At 51.5% G+C, this 12,916-nt stretch overlaps 1 protein-coding gene across 1 annotated transcript in view; it reads left to right on the top strand.

Moving 5' to 3' along the window:
• The window catches only part of ANK1 (ankyrin 1, erythrocytic), a 213,110-nt gene that overhangs the window by 168,832 nt on the left and 31,362 nt on the right, over window positions 1–12,916 (top strand). The window contains exons 25-37 of the mRNA XM_012724840.1: window positions 949–1,046; window positions 1,135–1,359; window positions 2,299–2,453; window positions 2,758–2,969; window positions 3,468–3,672; window positions 3,949–4,045; window positions 4,319–4,547; window positions 5,709–5,834; window positions 5,963–6,082; window positions 7,596–7,674; window positions 7,943–8,017; window positions 10,688–10,819; window positions 11,725–11,871. Of these exons, the coding sequence (XP_012580294.1) occupies window positions 949–1,046; window positions 1,135–1,359; window positions 2,299–2,453; window positions 2,758–2,969; window positions 3,468–3,672; window positions 3,949–4,045; window positions 4,319–4,547; window positions 5,709–5,834; window positions 5,963–6,082; window positions 7,596–7,674; window positions 7,943–8,017; window positions 10,688–10,819; window positions 11,725–11,871 (1,900 nt within the window). The remainder of the gene's footprint in view (window positions 1–948; window positions 1,047–1,134; window positions 1,360–2,298; window positions 2,454–2,757; window positions 2,970–3,467; window positions 3,673–3,948; window positions 4,046–4,318; window positions 4,548–5,708; window positions 5,835–5,962; window positions 6,083–7,595; window positions 7,675–7,942; window positions 8,018–10,687; window positions 10,820–11,724; window positions 11,872–12,916) is intronic.

The following is a 12,916-nucleotide window of genomic DNA, read 5'->3' as shown; positions in this document are numbered from 1 at the left end:
GAAGAAAGCAGTGTGGGTTTAGGAGGTTGGAATGACTGTCCTAAGGCCTGATCCTGAAGCCAAGGAGGTCTCTTTTCCAGCTCAGGCTGGTCTCTTTTGCTATCACCAAAGGGGTGTATGTCCGTGGCAGCAGCCATGGGCTGGACCCCAGAGTGGCACTGAGCTGGGAAGCTGTCCAGTCAGCCGCCCAATGCCAATGTAGGGATGTCATTTATCAGAGTTCGGGCCCTTTCACTCTGGGAAAGGTTTCACCAGAGCTCCCCTTTCAGCAGCACCCAGCGAGACTCTCCTCGAGACAGAGACTCAGTCATATTTAAAGAGTAAGTTTATTAGAAAGAAACAGAAGAGGAAAAGACACTTGATAGTTGCAAGTGGGCAGGAAGAGCTTCCCCTTTATGGGGGGCAGCATTTGGTTTGATTATTTCCTTTCCGTAGGGGAGGGGGGCCATCCTTGCTAACAGTCAGATGCTGATTTAAATATCTATGCAGAACTTGAGAAGACCAGAGATTCCCTAATGAGCTTCATCCCCATGTCCTTATCTTTTACCTTTTGGGTCTGAGCTGCAGACACAGCCCCCAACAGTCTGTTATCTGCTGGGACCTCCAGCAGACATCCCAGCATCCAGGCTTTGGCGCGAGGACCTTGATTTTATGGCTTTGTCAAGGATCTTGATCTTCTTTATGGCTGTGTTAATTGCTACACTAGCCCAGGTCCTGAACCAAGGAAGGGCCTCAGGTAGAAAAAAGCCTGTGCTTCCTTTTAGGGTCCAGAAACACCTTACCCCAGAAGGGAGAGTGGCCAGTGTGTGTGAGCAGTGCGTGGGTCACTCAGATTCTGGTAGCAAGGTGCCTCCAGGCCTTCTGAGCTGAGCATGGCATCAACTGGCCTGAGACCAGTTCCTGTGGGCTCCAAGGTGTTAGGATCCATGGCCGTTCTCTCCTCCTCAGGCTTCTAAGGAGTATGATGAAGACTCCCTCATCCCCAGCAGCCCGGCCACCGAGACCTCAGATAACATCAGCCCCGTGGCCAGTCCCGTCCACACAGGGTGAGTGGCCCCGTGACAGTGGCAGGCCCTGCTCTCCTGGCTCAGAGAGGGAGCTTTGCAACCCAATGTGGACGTGATGTGCCCCTAGGTTTCTGGTGAGCTTCATGGTGGACGCCAGGGGAGGTTCCATGCGGGGAAGTCGTCACAACGGCTTGAGGGTGGTGATCCCTCCAAGGACGTGCGCGGCGCCCACCCGTATCACCTGCCGCCTGGTCAAGCCCCAGAAGCTGAGCACGCCACCCCCGCTGGCTGAGGAGGAGGGCCTGGCCAGCAGGATCATCGCATTGGGACCCACCGGGGCCCAGTTCTTGAGGTGAGAGGCTTCAGTGGGCATGTGTGGGCAACGCCTGCCTCACCATCCCTGCCACCTCTGCCAGAACCACCCCAGGCACAGGCCAGGGGTACAGGACCTTGGAAGCCCCATGCTCTCCGTTCTCTGCTTGACTCAGAAGATAGAGCTCTAGTTATCACATTGCCCCCAAGGGTGATATGAATGGACTCACCTTTGCAAGGTGAGGGGAGGGCTTCCACCTGGAGTTTAATCACCTTCAGGTACCAAAGACTATAAGGCGGAAAGAGGCCACCTTCCCACCTCTGTCCACTGCCTGTCTCCACCCACACCTCGATCCATCACTGGTGACTCAGCCTGCAGAATGCTGTCACGTTGATTTTCCCCTTCTTTTTTTAAAAAAAGTGCAGATATAATTAGTCAACACTGTTAATTTCATGTGTGCAACACGATTCCCTGTTTTGTTGTGAAATGATCACTACCTTAACTTCGGTTGACATCCATCACCCTACAGAGTCACCAAACGTCTTTTCTTGCGATGTAAACATTTTAACTTCCCCTTTTAAAGGTTGTGTGCACAGACTTCCTCCCAGTGAAATGCCATGTCACAGACTGAGAGAGGAGGACATGCGGGCTCAGTGTTGGTCCCCCTCTAGGGATGTCAGGCGTGTTCCTGGATCAGGCCTCAGGGCAGGGCTGAGCTTCCCCTGCAGAGCCTGGGCAGGAGAGCTCCCAGTGAATGAAGTTAACGCTGCCCTGCCAGTCTCTCTGGGGCCTGGTGGCGAGTACAGGGGTGAGATGGTCTGCTCTGCTGTCGGGACCTACCTGAAGTTAGCGCCCACCTCATTGCTACAGCTCCCACCCCCTCCAGGCAGGAGCCTACTGCCCCCATGCCCTTCCCAAGTGGTTGCTAAGATGCATACACCCTGTCTACACCCTGCCACTAACCCTCTCCCGCCTCAGCCCTGTGATTGTAGAGATCCCCCACTTTGCCTCCCATGGCCGGGGAGACCGGGAGCTCGTGGTGCTGAGGAGTGAGAACGGCTCCGTGTGGAAGGAACACAAGAGCCGCTATGGAGAGAGCTACCTGGACCAGATCCTCAACGGGATGGACGAAGGTGACTGAGCCTCAGGGGTCCCAGAGCAGGGCACCCCTCCTTCAGGGAGGCGGGATTTGAGGTTGCACTTTGGAGTGGACTGTCCGTGTCTCTGGGGAGGCGAGGGGGTTGGAAAGACTCCGTTGGCTAAAGATGGCCCCATTTGGCCCAGCTGCCAGTCCCTAGGATATGAGTGGGCACCCAGCCCTGATGCCAGTGTCTTGGAGTGGGGGGCATGTTCCAGGAGCAGTCCTTGGTGGCCCAGTGGTGGCTGGGCCAGTGCCTGGCCTGACTGGGGTGGCGGTGCCCTGTCTTGTGATTGCAGAACTGGGCAGCCTGGAGGAGCTAGAGAAGAAGAGGGTTTGCCGCATCATCACCACCGACTTCCCCTTGTACTTTGTGATCATGTCCCGGCTCTGTCAGGACTATGACACCATTGGCCCTGAAGGAGGTTCTCTGAAGAGCAAGCTGGTCCCCCTGGTGCAGGCAACCTTCCCAGAAAATGCTGTCACCAAGAGAGTGAAGCTGGCCCTCCAGGTGACAGCCTCCATCCTTGCCCCACTCCTGCATGGGCAGAGCTCATAAAAGGTGGGAGGAGTTCAAGGCGCTCAAGGGACCACCTTCTTCCCTGGGTATCCCCCACTGGTTTGTGCAATGCTGTACAATTTCAATGAGAGATTTGACCTCAGTACTCAGAGGCAAGTTGGAGGGATGGATCAGTTCCCATGATCCGCTGCAGAGAGCCCAGGGAGGTGTGCTCAGCACAGGGGCGTCACACGTGGTTCCTTGAAGAGGATCTCAAGGCTGAGCAAAGATAACATCGTTGTGGGAGTGAGGAGCAGCAGGGAATTGGAGCAAAAGGGCTACGAGGGAGAGCTAGCCAGTGACATCAGACCTGGGAGCCCCTGGGATCCGATAGTGCTGGCGGCCGATCCCCTGCAGGGAGCCAGCTCTTCCCCTGGGGATGGCGCTGCCTCCTGTCCCCAAGCCCATCTGCTGCTCTAAGGCTGAGTGTCCCACTTTGGCGCTTCCCAGGCCCAGCCTGTGCCAGATGAGCTAGTCACCAAACTGCTAGGCAACCAGGCCACGTTCAGCCCCATTGTCACTGTGGAGCCCAGGCGCCGGAAGTTCCACCGTCCCATCGGGCTGCGGATCCCGCTCCCACCTTCCTGGACGGACAACCCGAGGGACAGCGGGGAGGGCGACACCACCAGCCTGCGCCTGCTCTGCAGTGTCATAGGTGAGCGGCGCCCACCTCTGTCTGTCATCCAGCCATGCTAGGGGGCACGAAGCAGCTGGCACTAGCCATCGCCTCAAGTGCTCTGGGTTTACCCCAGGGATGTGCTCTTCCAAGGGGTGGGTGATGCATCTGAGGAGCATCCATGGCCTGTGACCCCGAGAGGAGGCGGAGCTGTGGCTGCTGGGCTTGTCCAGATGTGCCCTTGCATGCTCAGTCCTTATCAGCTGTGTCTACCTTCCGAGCACTGTCCCCAGCTCCGTCCCGCTTCTGTTGCAGGAGGCACAGACCAAGCCCAGTGGGAGGACATAACAGGAACAACCAAACTGGTTTATGCCAATGAGTGTGCCACCTTCACCACCAATGTCTCTGCCAGGTAAGATGACCCCAGCCCACCCAGGGGGGTCCCAGGACCTTGCATTGAGGTGTCAGCACTACCCCTGTGGGCAGCCATCTGCATGCCTAGCACACCCATCGGGGGCGTGAACCTGAGGGCCCCCCATGGCCCCCCCACTGAGGGCCCCCTGACCAACGACCCCTGGGAGGGTTAGAGTGGACATTCACAGCTTGTGGATTGCTCCTGTCTGGCTAGAGTGAAACTGTCCAGTGGCATTTTCCTAAGTGCTTATCATTAGCCCTCTCTTCTTAGGTTTTGGTTATCTGACTGTCCTCGGACAGCTGAAGCTGTGAATTTTGCCACTCTGCTCTACAAGGAGCTTACTGCCGTGCCCTACATGGCCAAGTTTGTCATTTTTGCCAAGATGAATGACCCCAGAGAAGGGCGGCTACGCTGCTACTGTATGACAGACGACAAAGTGGATAAGACCCTGGAGCAGCACGAGAACTTCATCGAGGTGGCTCGGAGCAGGGACATAGAGGTAGAGCACCCGGATTCCTTCTTACTGGGCACCCATGGGTCTGCCTGGCTTTTCTCACAGCAGGACATGTTCTGGAGCTAGGATGGGGCCCAAAGCAGTCAGGAGGCCCATCTCTGTAGCAGAAGGCCTCTTCCATGGCTGTGTTTGAGGCCCTTTTGGGGGCATCAGAGGAAAGCCTTGTCAGAGGTGAGACACAGCAAAACGGGGTGTCTTCAGGGAGATAGCAGATTGACGGCCAGTGATATGTGAACAGACATTTCTTAAATGCTATGATTACAAGTGATTGATTTGTACAATCTCAACTGAGTCTCATAACTGTGTGTACCCCCAATTTACAGAAAAGAAAACTGAGCCAAGAAAGGTTCAGCAACCTGCCCCAGGGCACACAACTAAGACAGCAGTAGAGAGAGAGTTCATTCAAGTCAGAGTGCTTCCCTGCTAGGCCAGGGCTCTGGCGGCACCTGGGTGAGGAAGCAGGAGAGATGAAGTGAGGTGTAAAGAGATGGGGACCAGCTTTAGACCTACCACTGATCCCAGGATACTCGCCCTGGTGAGGTGGTGTAATAAATCAGAAGCTCTCCAAAGCTGACCTCAGGTCTGTGCTCAGCCTTCTGGGGCCATGTAGGGGCCAGAAGAGAAAGCATAGAGCTAGAACCCCTTTGCCCTGCACTAGCTAGACAATTCCTTTGTTCTCGTGGGGTCTCGGTTTCGCCAGCTGTTAAATGGGTTCATGATACTTCTTTGTTTCAAGTGTGATATACAAAGTAGGGATGCTTATGTTATGAATGGGAATACAGTTTAACATGGTCCCCCAGCATGTCTCATGAACTGGATAGTTATAAAAACAAACCCCTTCTCAGAAGCCATATTATGATCTCCTAGTGGAGTTCTAGAATATTCTGACAACCATCCTGATCAACGACACAGGTATAAGAAGACTCCTACGTATACTCCTACTTATTAAGAAATCCTTTGACGTGAGAAAGCAAGCCTCAGTCCTCTTAGCCTTGGCCATGAAGCCTTTACCTAAATACCTGATCGCCCGACACTCACCCTATGAGCCTCATGCTGTAGGAAGGATGACAGACTCAAGCCGAAAGGCAGGACAGAGCATGTGGGCATTCTGCCTGACAAATTCTATTTACTTTTCCCCTCCTGCAGGTTTTGGAAGGAATGCCCCTTTTCGCAGAACTCTCTGGAAACCTGGTGCCTGTTAAAAAAGCTGCCCAGCAGAGGAGTTTCCACTTCCAGTCGTTTCGGGAGAATCGTTTGGCCATACCCGTAAAGGTGCTGGCATCCTCTAGCCGGCCTCTCCTCTGGGTCTATAAAGTCTGGGGAACAGGAGTCTTTGAGCCAGTTGGCCTGGCAGCATTAGAATGACCCCCTGAATCTTTCCCTTATGTGATTGCGTTTAGGTGAGGGACAGCAGCCGAGAACCAGGAGGGGCCTTGTCATTTCTGCGCAAGGCCATGAAGTATGAGGACACCCAGCACATTCTCTGCCACTTGAACATCACCATGCCACCCTGCACCAAGGTGAGCTGCCCCCTCACAGGGCCCTTAGCCAGAGCTGGGCTGCCCTGAGGCACCCCCAACACAGACCCAATGGCCAGAACTGCCAAAGACTTTCCGTTCAAAAGCTGCCTTTGAAGTCCTTGAGGCACAGAAGTTCTGGGTGCCCCACTGGACGTGTGGCCGTGGGGTGAGCAGGCTGGCCCACCCAGCAAAGCTCAGGAGCAAAACATCAGTGTCAGACTGCAAGAAGTGTGATATACTGTGGCCCTGGGCTCTCCAGAATGTTCCTTTTTAGAAGGTGCATCCACCTCAGGACCTTCATCTGAGGCCTCTGAGGCTTAGAACTAGCACCCAGTGCCCAAGGTTTCCCCGCCATCTCAAAGCTTTTTTTAAGCTGCTTTTTCATGTACTTGTTTCAAGTACTTGAATCTCTTTCTCAGGGTATCTGGCCTCAAGGAAAGGAACCCTGATGTCTCAGCCATTGCAAACACCCAATTTTTTTTTTAAGATTTATTTATTTATGCATACAAGACCTGGGATATAGGCCAGATGTGCAGGGTGGGGTGAGAATATTCACCAGGGACAAAGTGGAGAGCAGAACAGGCAGCTGTACTGAAGTACACTGCTGAGGGGTGCAGCAGGCTGGTCAGGAAAGGTCTGCCATGCTATGTGGGTCATCTCCCTGGCCGGGGATCAAACTCGTGCTGCAGTGGCTGCAGAGAGCTACATAGTGCTGTGCTATAACCTGTTGCGCCACCAGGGAGGGCCCAAACTCGGGTGTTTTAGTTCAGCAAAGGCATTTTGACTAAGTATGTTTATTCTTAATACCTGTAAGATCATCAGTCACCGCCTACTTGAGGGCCTCTGGGGAGACGGTGCGTCTCCATGGTTTTGTTGTTGTCCTTTTGCTACTGTTGTTTTAACCATGCCAAAGTAGAAAAGAAGTGAGTTTATGCTCATGTGGCAGTGGACCAATTTCCCTTTTCTGTCTGAGGGCGGGGGGGGGGCGGGCAGGAGAGGGGGTGAAGATGAGCCAATTCTCTTTCAAAGAGGACTTCTTACAGCTTTGAGCAAGCATCTGGGAGCTTCTCCACAGACTAGGGTGTTCATTCTTGGGCCCATGTCCTTTTGAGCAGAAAGGAATCCAAAAAGAAAAACTTGGTTTTTCAAGTTCAAACCCAGCTCTACTGCTTATTAGCTGAGTGAAACTTAAGCAAGTTCTTTACCCCCGTGCCTCGGCTTCCTTATGGCTGAGGTGGGAATAATGATAGAATCTACCCTGAGAACATTAAGCAGGGTCTCGCACATGATGGGCCACATGAGCGTGCCTTTATTGTCATTACAAATAATAACATCACCCCATCTCTTCCCTCACTTCTGCTCTTTGTATTGAGGTTCCTGGAAGATGGAGCTGCTTACTCTTGGCGAGGATGGGGCATCACTCCCCACCCCTGCAGCCTAAGGGTTCAAATTAACTTCTCCAAGAAAGGGGATCCCCCAAATGCAGAGCACCGCCTTTTTGTCTCTTCTGCAGGGGAGCGGAACTGATGACAGGAGGAGAACTTTGACCCCTCTGGCTCTGAGATACAGCATCCTCAGCGAATCCACACTGGGTATGAACCTCTTTGTGATGACATGTGCTTACACCCTTTCTAAGGCTGTGGCTGGCTCCCTGCAGGATGCAATTCCTCAGCTTCTTATGAACCCAACATAATGGAGCCTTGGCCTGGGGACTCCACCTGACCCTTAATGTTTAACACTCAGTGTGTCTGCACTGAGGGCCACCACATGACCTGAACCTCCATCTGAGGTCATGTACTCACACCTGTTAATTCTGTGTGCTTCCTAGGCTACCAAATAAGCTCCAATACTTCTCCCCAGGTTTTCTCAGCGGGACAGACCGAGCAGACATGAAAATGGCAATTATATCAGAGCATCTTGGACTCAGCTGGGCAGGTAAGTCCTGAAATTTGGAACAGGAAAACACTTCGTCTCCCCTACCCACCCAGTGAGAAACCAATGGAAGAATTCCTAAACCTCTCTTCTTCACCTATTGTGTATCTGATTGGTGACTGTCTTGGGCAGGCCTATGGCCAATCAGTGCTTTTGGGGCCATGGTGGTAATGTGCTGAGACCAATTCCAGTGCAAGTGTGGGTAGGGGTTTTCCACACCAATGTGGACATTAACAGGGTGTCCAAGAAATCAAATTAACTCTGACACTACCTAAGATAGCATCAGGTCCCAGAGGTTAAAGGTTTGATCTCCCAAAACCTGCTTCTACTTCAGATGTTCCCTAAAAACCCCAGGCAAGTCCATGCTTCTGATCAATCCGCTATAGATCAGCAGTCCCCACAACACCCTCCTCAAACGTTAGGTGCCCATAGCAAGCCCAGATAATCATCTGTGCTTCTGACCAATTGGATATAAATACAAAGACCCCAAACCACCCTTCTCAGGGTCAATTAATATATTAGGGTGGCTAAGGTAACTCAGGAAACCTGTTTACTCACTAGATTACCAATTTGTTACAAAGGATACTAAAGGGTACAAATCTGTAGCCAGACAGAAGAGATGCCTAGGACAAGGTATTCTAAACAGGTATGGTGCTTCCTTCTATGCCCTCTGTAGGTGCGCCATCCTCCTCAAGTTCACCAGCCTAGAAGCTCCCTGGAGCCCTCACTTCTTGTGTTTTTATGAAAACTTCATTACATAGGCATGATTGATTAACCCACTGGCCATTGGCATTGAACCTAATCTCCGGCCCCTACTCTCTCCCCAGAGGTCTGCAGTGAAGTCTAGAAGTTCCACCCTCTCTTCCTGTTCATTTCCCTGGCGACCATTCCCCATTCTTAAGTGTATTCCAAACATTGCCTTCATTAATATAACAAAAGACAACTTTCATGTGCACTATACTTAGGAAATTACAAGGTTTTGAGAGCCAGGAATTGTGGATGAAGACCAAATAAATATAAGAATCATTTATTTTGTTTATCGGAATGACAGATATTTATTTCCTATAAATCATGGTATCACAGGGACCAATAGAAAGGAGGAGCTCCTTCCCTCCTCCATTTCTGTTTTGTTCTCCTTTGTATGACTCAATTTTGGCACTAAGAGGATTAAAAACTTAGCTAGTTCACCTCATTTTACAGATGGGAAAACTGCGATCTAGTTACATGGAGTGACTATAGCTGTGTCACTAGGGACAGAATTGGAAAAGCCAGCAAATAGGAAATACACAAACAAAAAATGTCTTCTGGTGGCCTCTGACTACTCCCTGTCCTCTACGCTGCCTCTCCTTAAAGGCTGACTTTGTGGAGAAAAAAAGGAAAGAGCAAATCTCAAACTTTTCCATTTATACTCTTTGGCTGTAGCTGAAGTCTACCAGAAGTCCCGTCGACAGTAAGGGCAGCACAGCCTGCCGGCCTGTGCAGGTGCTCCTGGCCACCGGCCTTCTCCCTTAGCAGGGCAGCAGAGGCAGCTTCCCTCCCCCTCCCCCCCCAGACTACCTGCCCACAGGCCTCTCTCCTAGCAAACTTGTCCCATTCAGGGGCAGCCCTCTCTGTCTGCTTGTGTCTGAGCACGCATCCTTTACTCTTCTCTTCCTTTCTTCCTTTTTATAATAAACTTGCCCTTTGGGAAGTGTGTGGATATATATATATATATCTGTAGATCTTCAAGGTGAGGCAGGTTGGAAGTGAGATAGGTGGGCCAATTAAAGTGAAGGTTCAGAATGTGTTTCATTCAGTCACTGACCTTCAAACTTCATTTTTCTTCTCCCTGCCTCTTTTTTTTGGTTAGTCTTTCTATGAATGGATCTTCTCACCCATTTTCCTTGCAGAAAGAGCTTCCGACAAGGCTTCTACCTTAGCAATCACTTGCTGGAAGGCAGCACAATGAACACTGAGAAGTTCTAGGACTGTTCATTCTTTAAGCCACTCTCCAACTGATTCTTGGTGTGAGAGAGAGAGAGAGAGAGTTAGAGGGAAAGAGAGAGAGTCTCACTATCACTTTCCCCTCCTGTTTTCCTCATCCTTGAAATTAGATTCCAATGCTATTCTCTCTTCTAAAACACCTGTGAGAAATAACCATAAAAACACTGGGAGAAAACTGCTAGCATCCTGTGTTATTGCCTTGCATTTAAAGATGGGAACTTGCATTTTCATTTTAAATGTAAGTAATGCCTCTCCCTAAAGAAACATAAATACAGACCTGCATTCTTGGTGGAAAGCAAACAGCCTCCTGGTGTGATGCCAACTGTATTGGAGCGGGTGTCCAGGGCCAGCCCCTCTCCTGGCTCTGGCTCTAGCTTCTGCTGTGGCCGTACATAAGCTGCTGCCTTACCAACAGGCTCAGAATCAGCAGCTACTATCTGAAGTGATGAAAGAAGAGAAGTCATTCATTCAATACCTATTTATTGAGCGCCCTACTCTTACCCCACTTTCTGGGGACACAAAGATGTAGATGTCTGCTTTTCACTAGGTATTTCATGATAAGAAAGAACACCTAACCCAGCGGGAAATTGCTCTTTAACTTCCATTGTTCCCCACCTGGACATCACTTGCATATCTTGGGAGCCGAGCAAAGCTCTGGCCTGGCTCACACCTGTCCTTGGTTCTTTGCAGAATTGGCCCGGGAGCTGCAGTTCAGCGTGGAAGACATCAACAGGATCCGTGTAGAAAACCCCAACTCCTTGTTGGAGCAGAGTGCAGCCTTGTTGAACCTCTGGGTCATCCGGGAAGGCAAAAATGCAAAGAGTCAGTACCTTTAAGCGGAGGGAGGATTTTCTTTCCAAAACTGCCAGGATCTACTGTCTCTCAAAGTAATCCTTCCCTCAGATGGCCATTCGTGAGGTTGGCCTTTGGAACCCAGGTGTCTTGCACTTTCTCTCACCCACATAATCACACACTGACACATGCACACATTCACACACCTCCCAGTGTCGCTGGGTCTTCTGGGCAGTCCTGCCAGAAGAAAATACCAGAGACTTAGTGGTATTGGCCTCATCATCTCCCACCCTGAGAATAAGGTAACTATTGCAGTGGACTCCAGACAACAACTCACATGCAGGGTCTGGGTCTTCCATCTGGAAATCTTCCTCTTGGGTTTCTCACACTGGTGAGGACTGCCTCTCAGGACAGGTATGGCAAAGGTGTCCTGTCTGGTGTAGTTCTTGTTCTTTCAGGTATAGTCTTGCTCCAACCTGGAGGTAAGATTTGTTTTACTCTTTTCAGCTCCTCCTCAACCTCCTCAACCAAATTTCTCCTCAAAATACTGAGAAAATGTTTACATTTGCATCTCAAATCAATTGGCAAGGACCAAGGATTTCAATAAGATAAAATCCATTGGTTCTCACCCTCATTTGCTTGTACAATTCCTTTTGGGTTTCAAAAACAAGCAGCAAACAAAAACAATGGTCCTTCCAGGCTCTGCAGTTGGCCACTGTTAGTGTCTGGACAAGATCAGTTGAAGAATAGCAATATATTCTCCCAAGAGGCAGGGTTCTGATAAAAGAGTTACCTCCACCTCCACAGTCTGAAAACATAATTCATCTCCACATTTCCTCTGGCGGAATTTTCAGAGCCCCTGTGACATTCCCTTTGCACTGCCAGTATTACAATCCCCTCCACAAGCCCCATCTTTCCTCCCCTCCCCCCGACAGTGGAGAATCTGTACACCGCCCTGCGGAACATCGATAGGAGCGAGATCGTGAACATGCTGGAGGGCTCGAGCAGGCAGAGCCGCAACCTGAAGCCGGAGCGCAGGCACACGGACCGCGACTACTCATCATCCCCCTCCCAGATGAATGGTGAGTGTCCCTGACGGAGGTGGGGCTGAGCTGGCTGTGCCTTTGGGGCGCCGACACGCGACACCCCGGAAAACCATCTCTCTGGTGGAAGGGAGGTTTGTTCCAAAGAAGCCCCACCCTGAGGTGGAGGGAGCAGAGGGGCATGAGAAAGCCAGGTGCACTCCGTGGGCGGAGCTCTCTGATGCTCCCAGCAGAGACAGGGTCCTGTGGGGCCAGGTAGAGTGGAAGGTCCAAATGGATTCTGGGGCAGCTGCTGGAGTCTGGGGAAACCACTGCCCCAGCGCCACCCTCGACACCTTCTCCCCTCTCCCCTCTCCCCTACCCACACCCCCCCGCGCCATGTTGGAAGCACCGTGGGTAGCCCTGCGCAAGGGTGTGCCATGTTGGGGCTTCCGTGTCCCCATCTGTACCACAGTCGACAGTTGAAAGGCAAAGGGCGTGGAGCTTCTGGCCGTAGGTCTGATGTGGACTGGCCGATGGGGTTCCAGAGATCCCTGCTGTAAGGCTAAGTGGTTTATTTTCCTTTGGGCCACGTCTACTCTCTCTCTCTCTCTCTCTCTCTTTTTTCTCACCTCATCTCTTTCCCCTAACTCCTTGTGATGGGGTTCAGCATGATATGGAGACTCCAGTGTGACTGATGAGGCACAAGGGGTGCAAGCCCAGAAGGCCCCTGACCTTTGCCCCAGCACCCCCATGGCTGCTCTTGAAGACTGCTTTCCTTGAAGCAGCAGAAGCAGAGGAATTAGCCACCAGCATGAAGGAGGCAATGGGGACTCCTCTACACCCCACCCTCTCTCTAGTCAGTGGGTGTAGAACCAGCAGCAGCCCACTGGACACGGAAAACAGTAGAGATACCGGAGAAGTCCCTTCTTTTCTCCTTTCTCCTCTCCTTTAAAACAGCACGTTGGTAAAGAATTGAGTCCCGTGATTCTTTACAGACCTTGACAAATAATTTAATTCAGTGAACTATCTTCTTCTGGTGCCTACATGTCACGGGGCGCTCTGTGGCTCTGTGGTGCCCCCTGGTTCAAACAGGGTCCTCAGG

This window comes from Condylura cristata, unplaced genomic scaffold (assembly GCF_000260355.1).
Source record: "Condylura cristata isolate star-nosed mole 26May11 unplaced genomic scaffold, ConCri1.0 scaffold00014, whole genome shotgun sequence".
Taxonomy (NCBI): Eukaryota; Metazoa; Chordata; class Mammalia; order Eulipotyphla; family Talpidae; genus Condylura; species Condylura cristata.
This window is presented reverse-complemented; position numbering and strand designations above follow the sequence as displayed.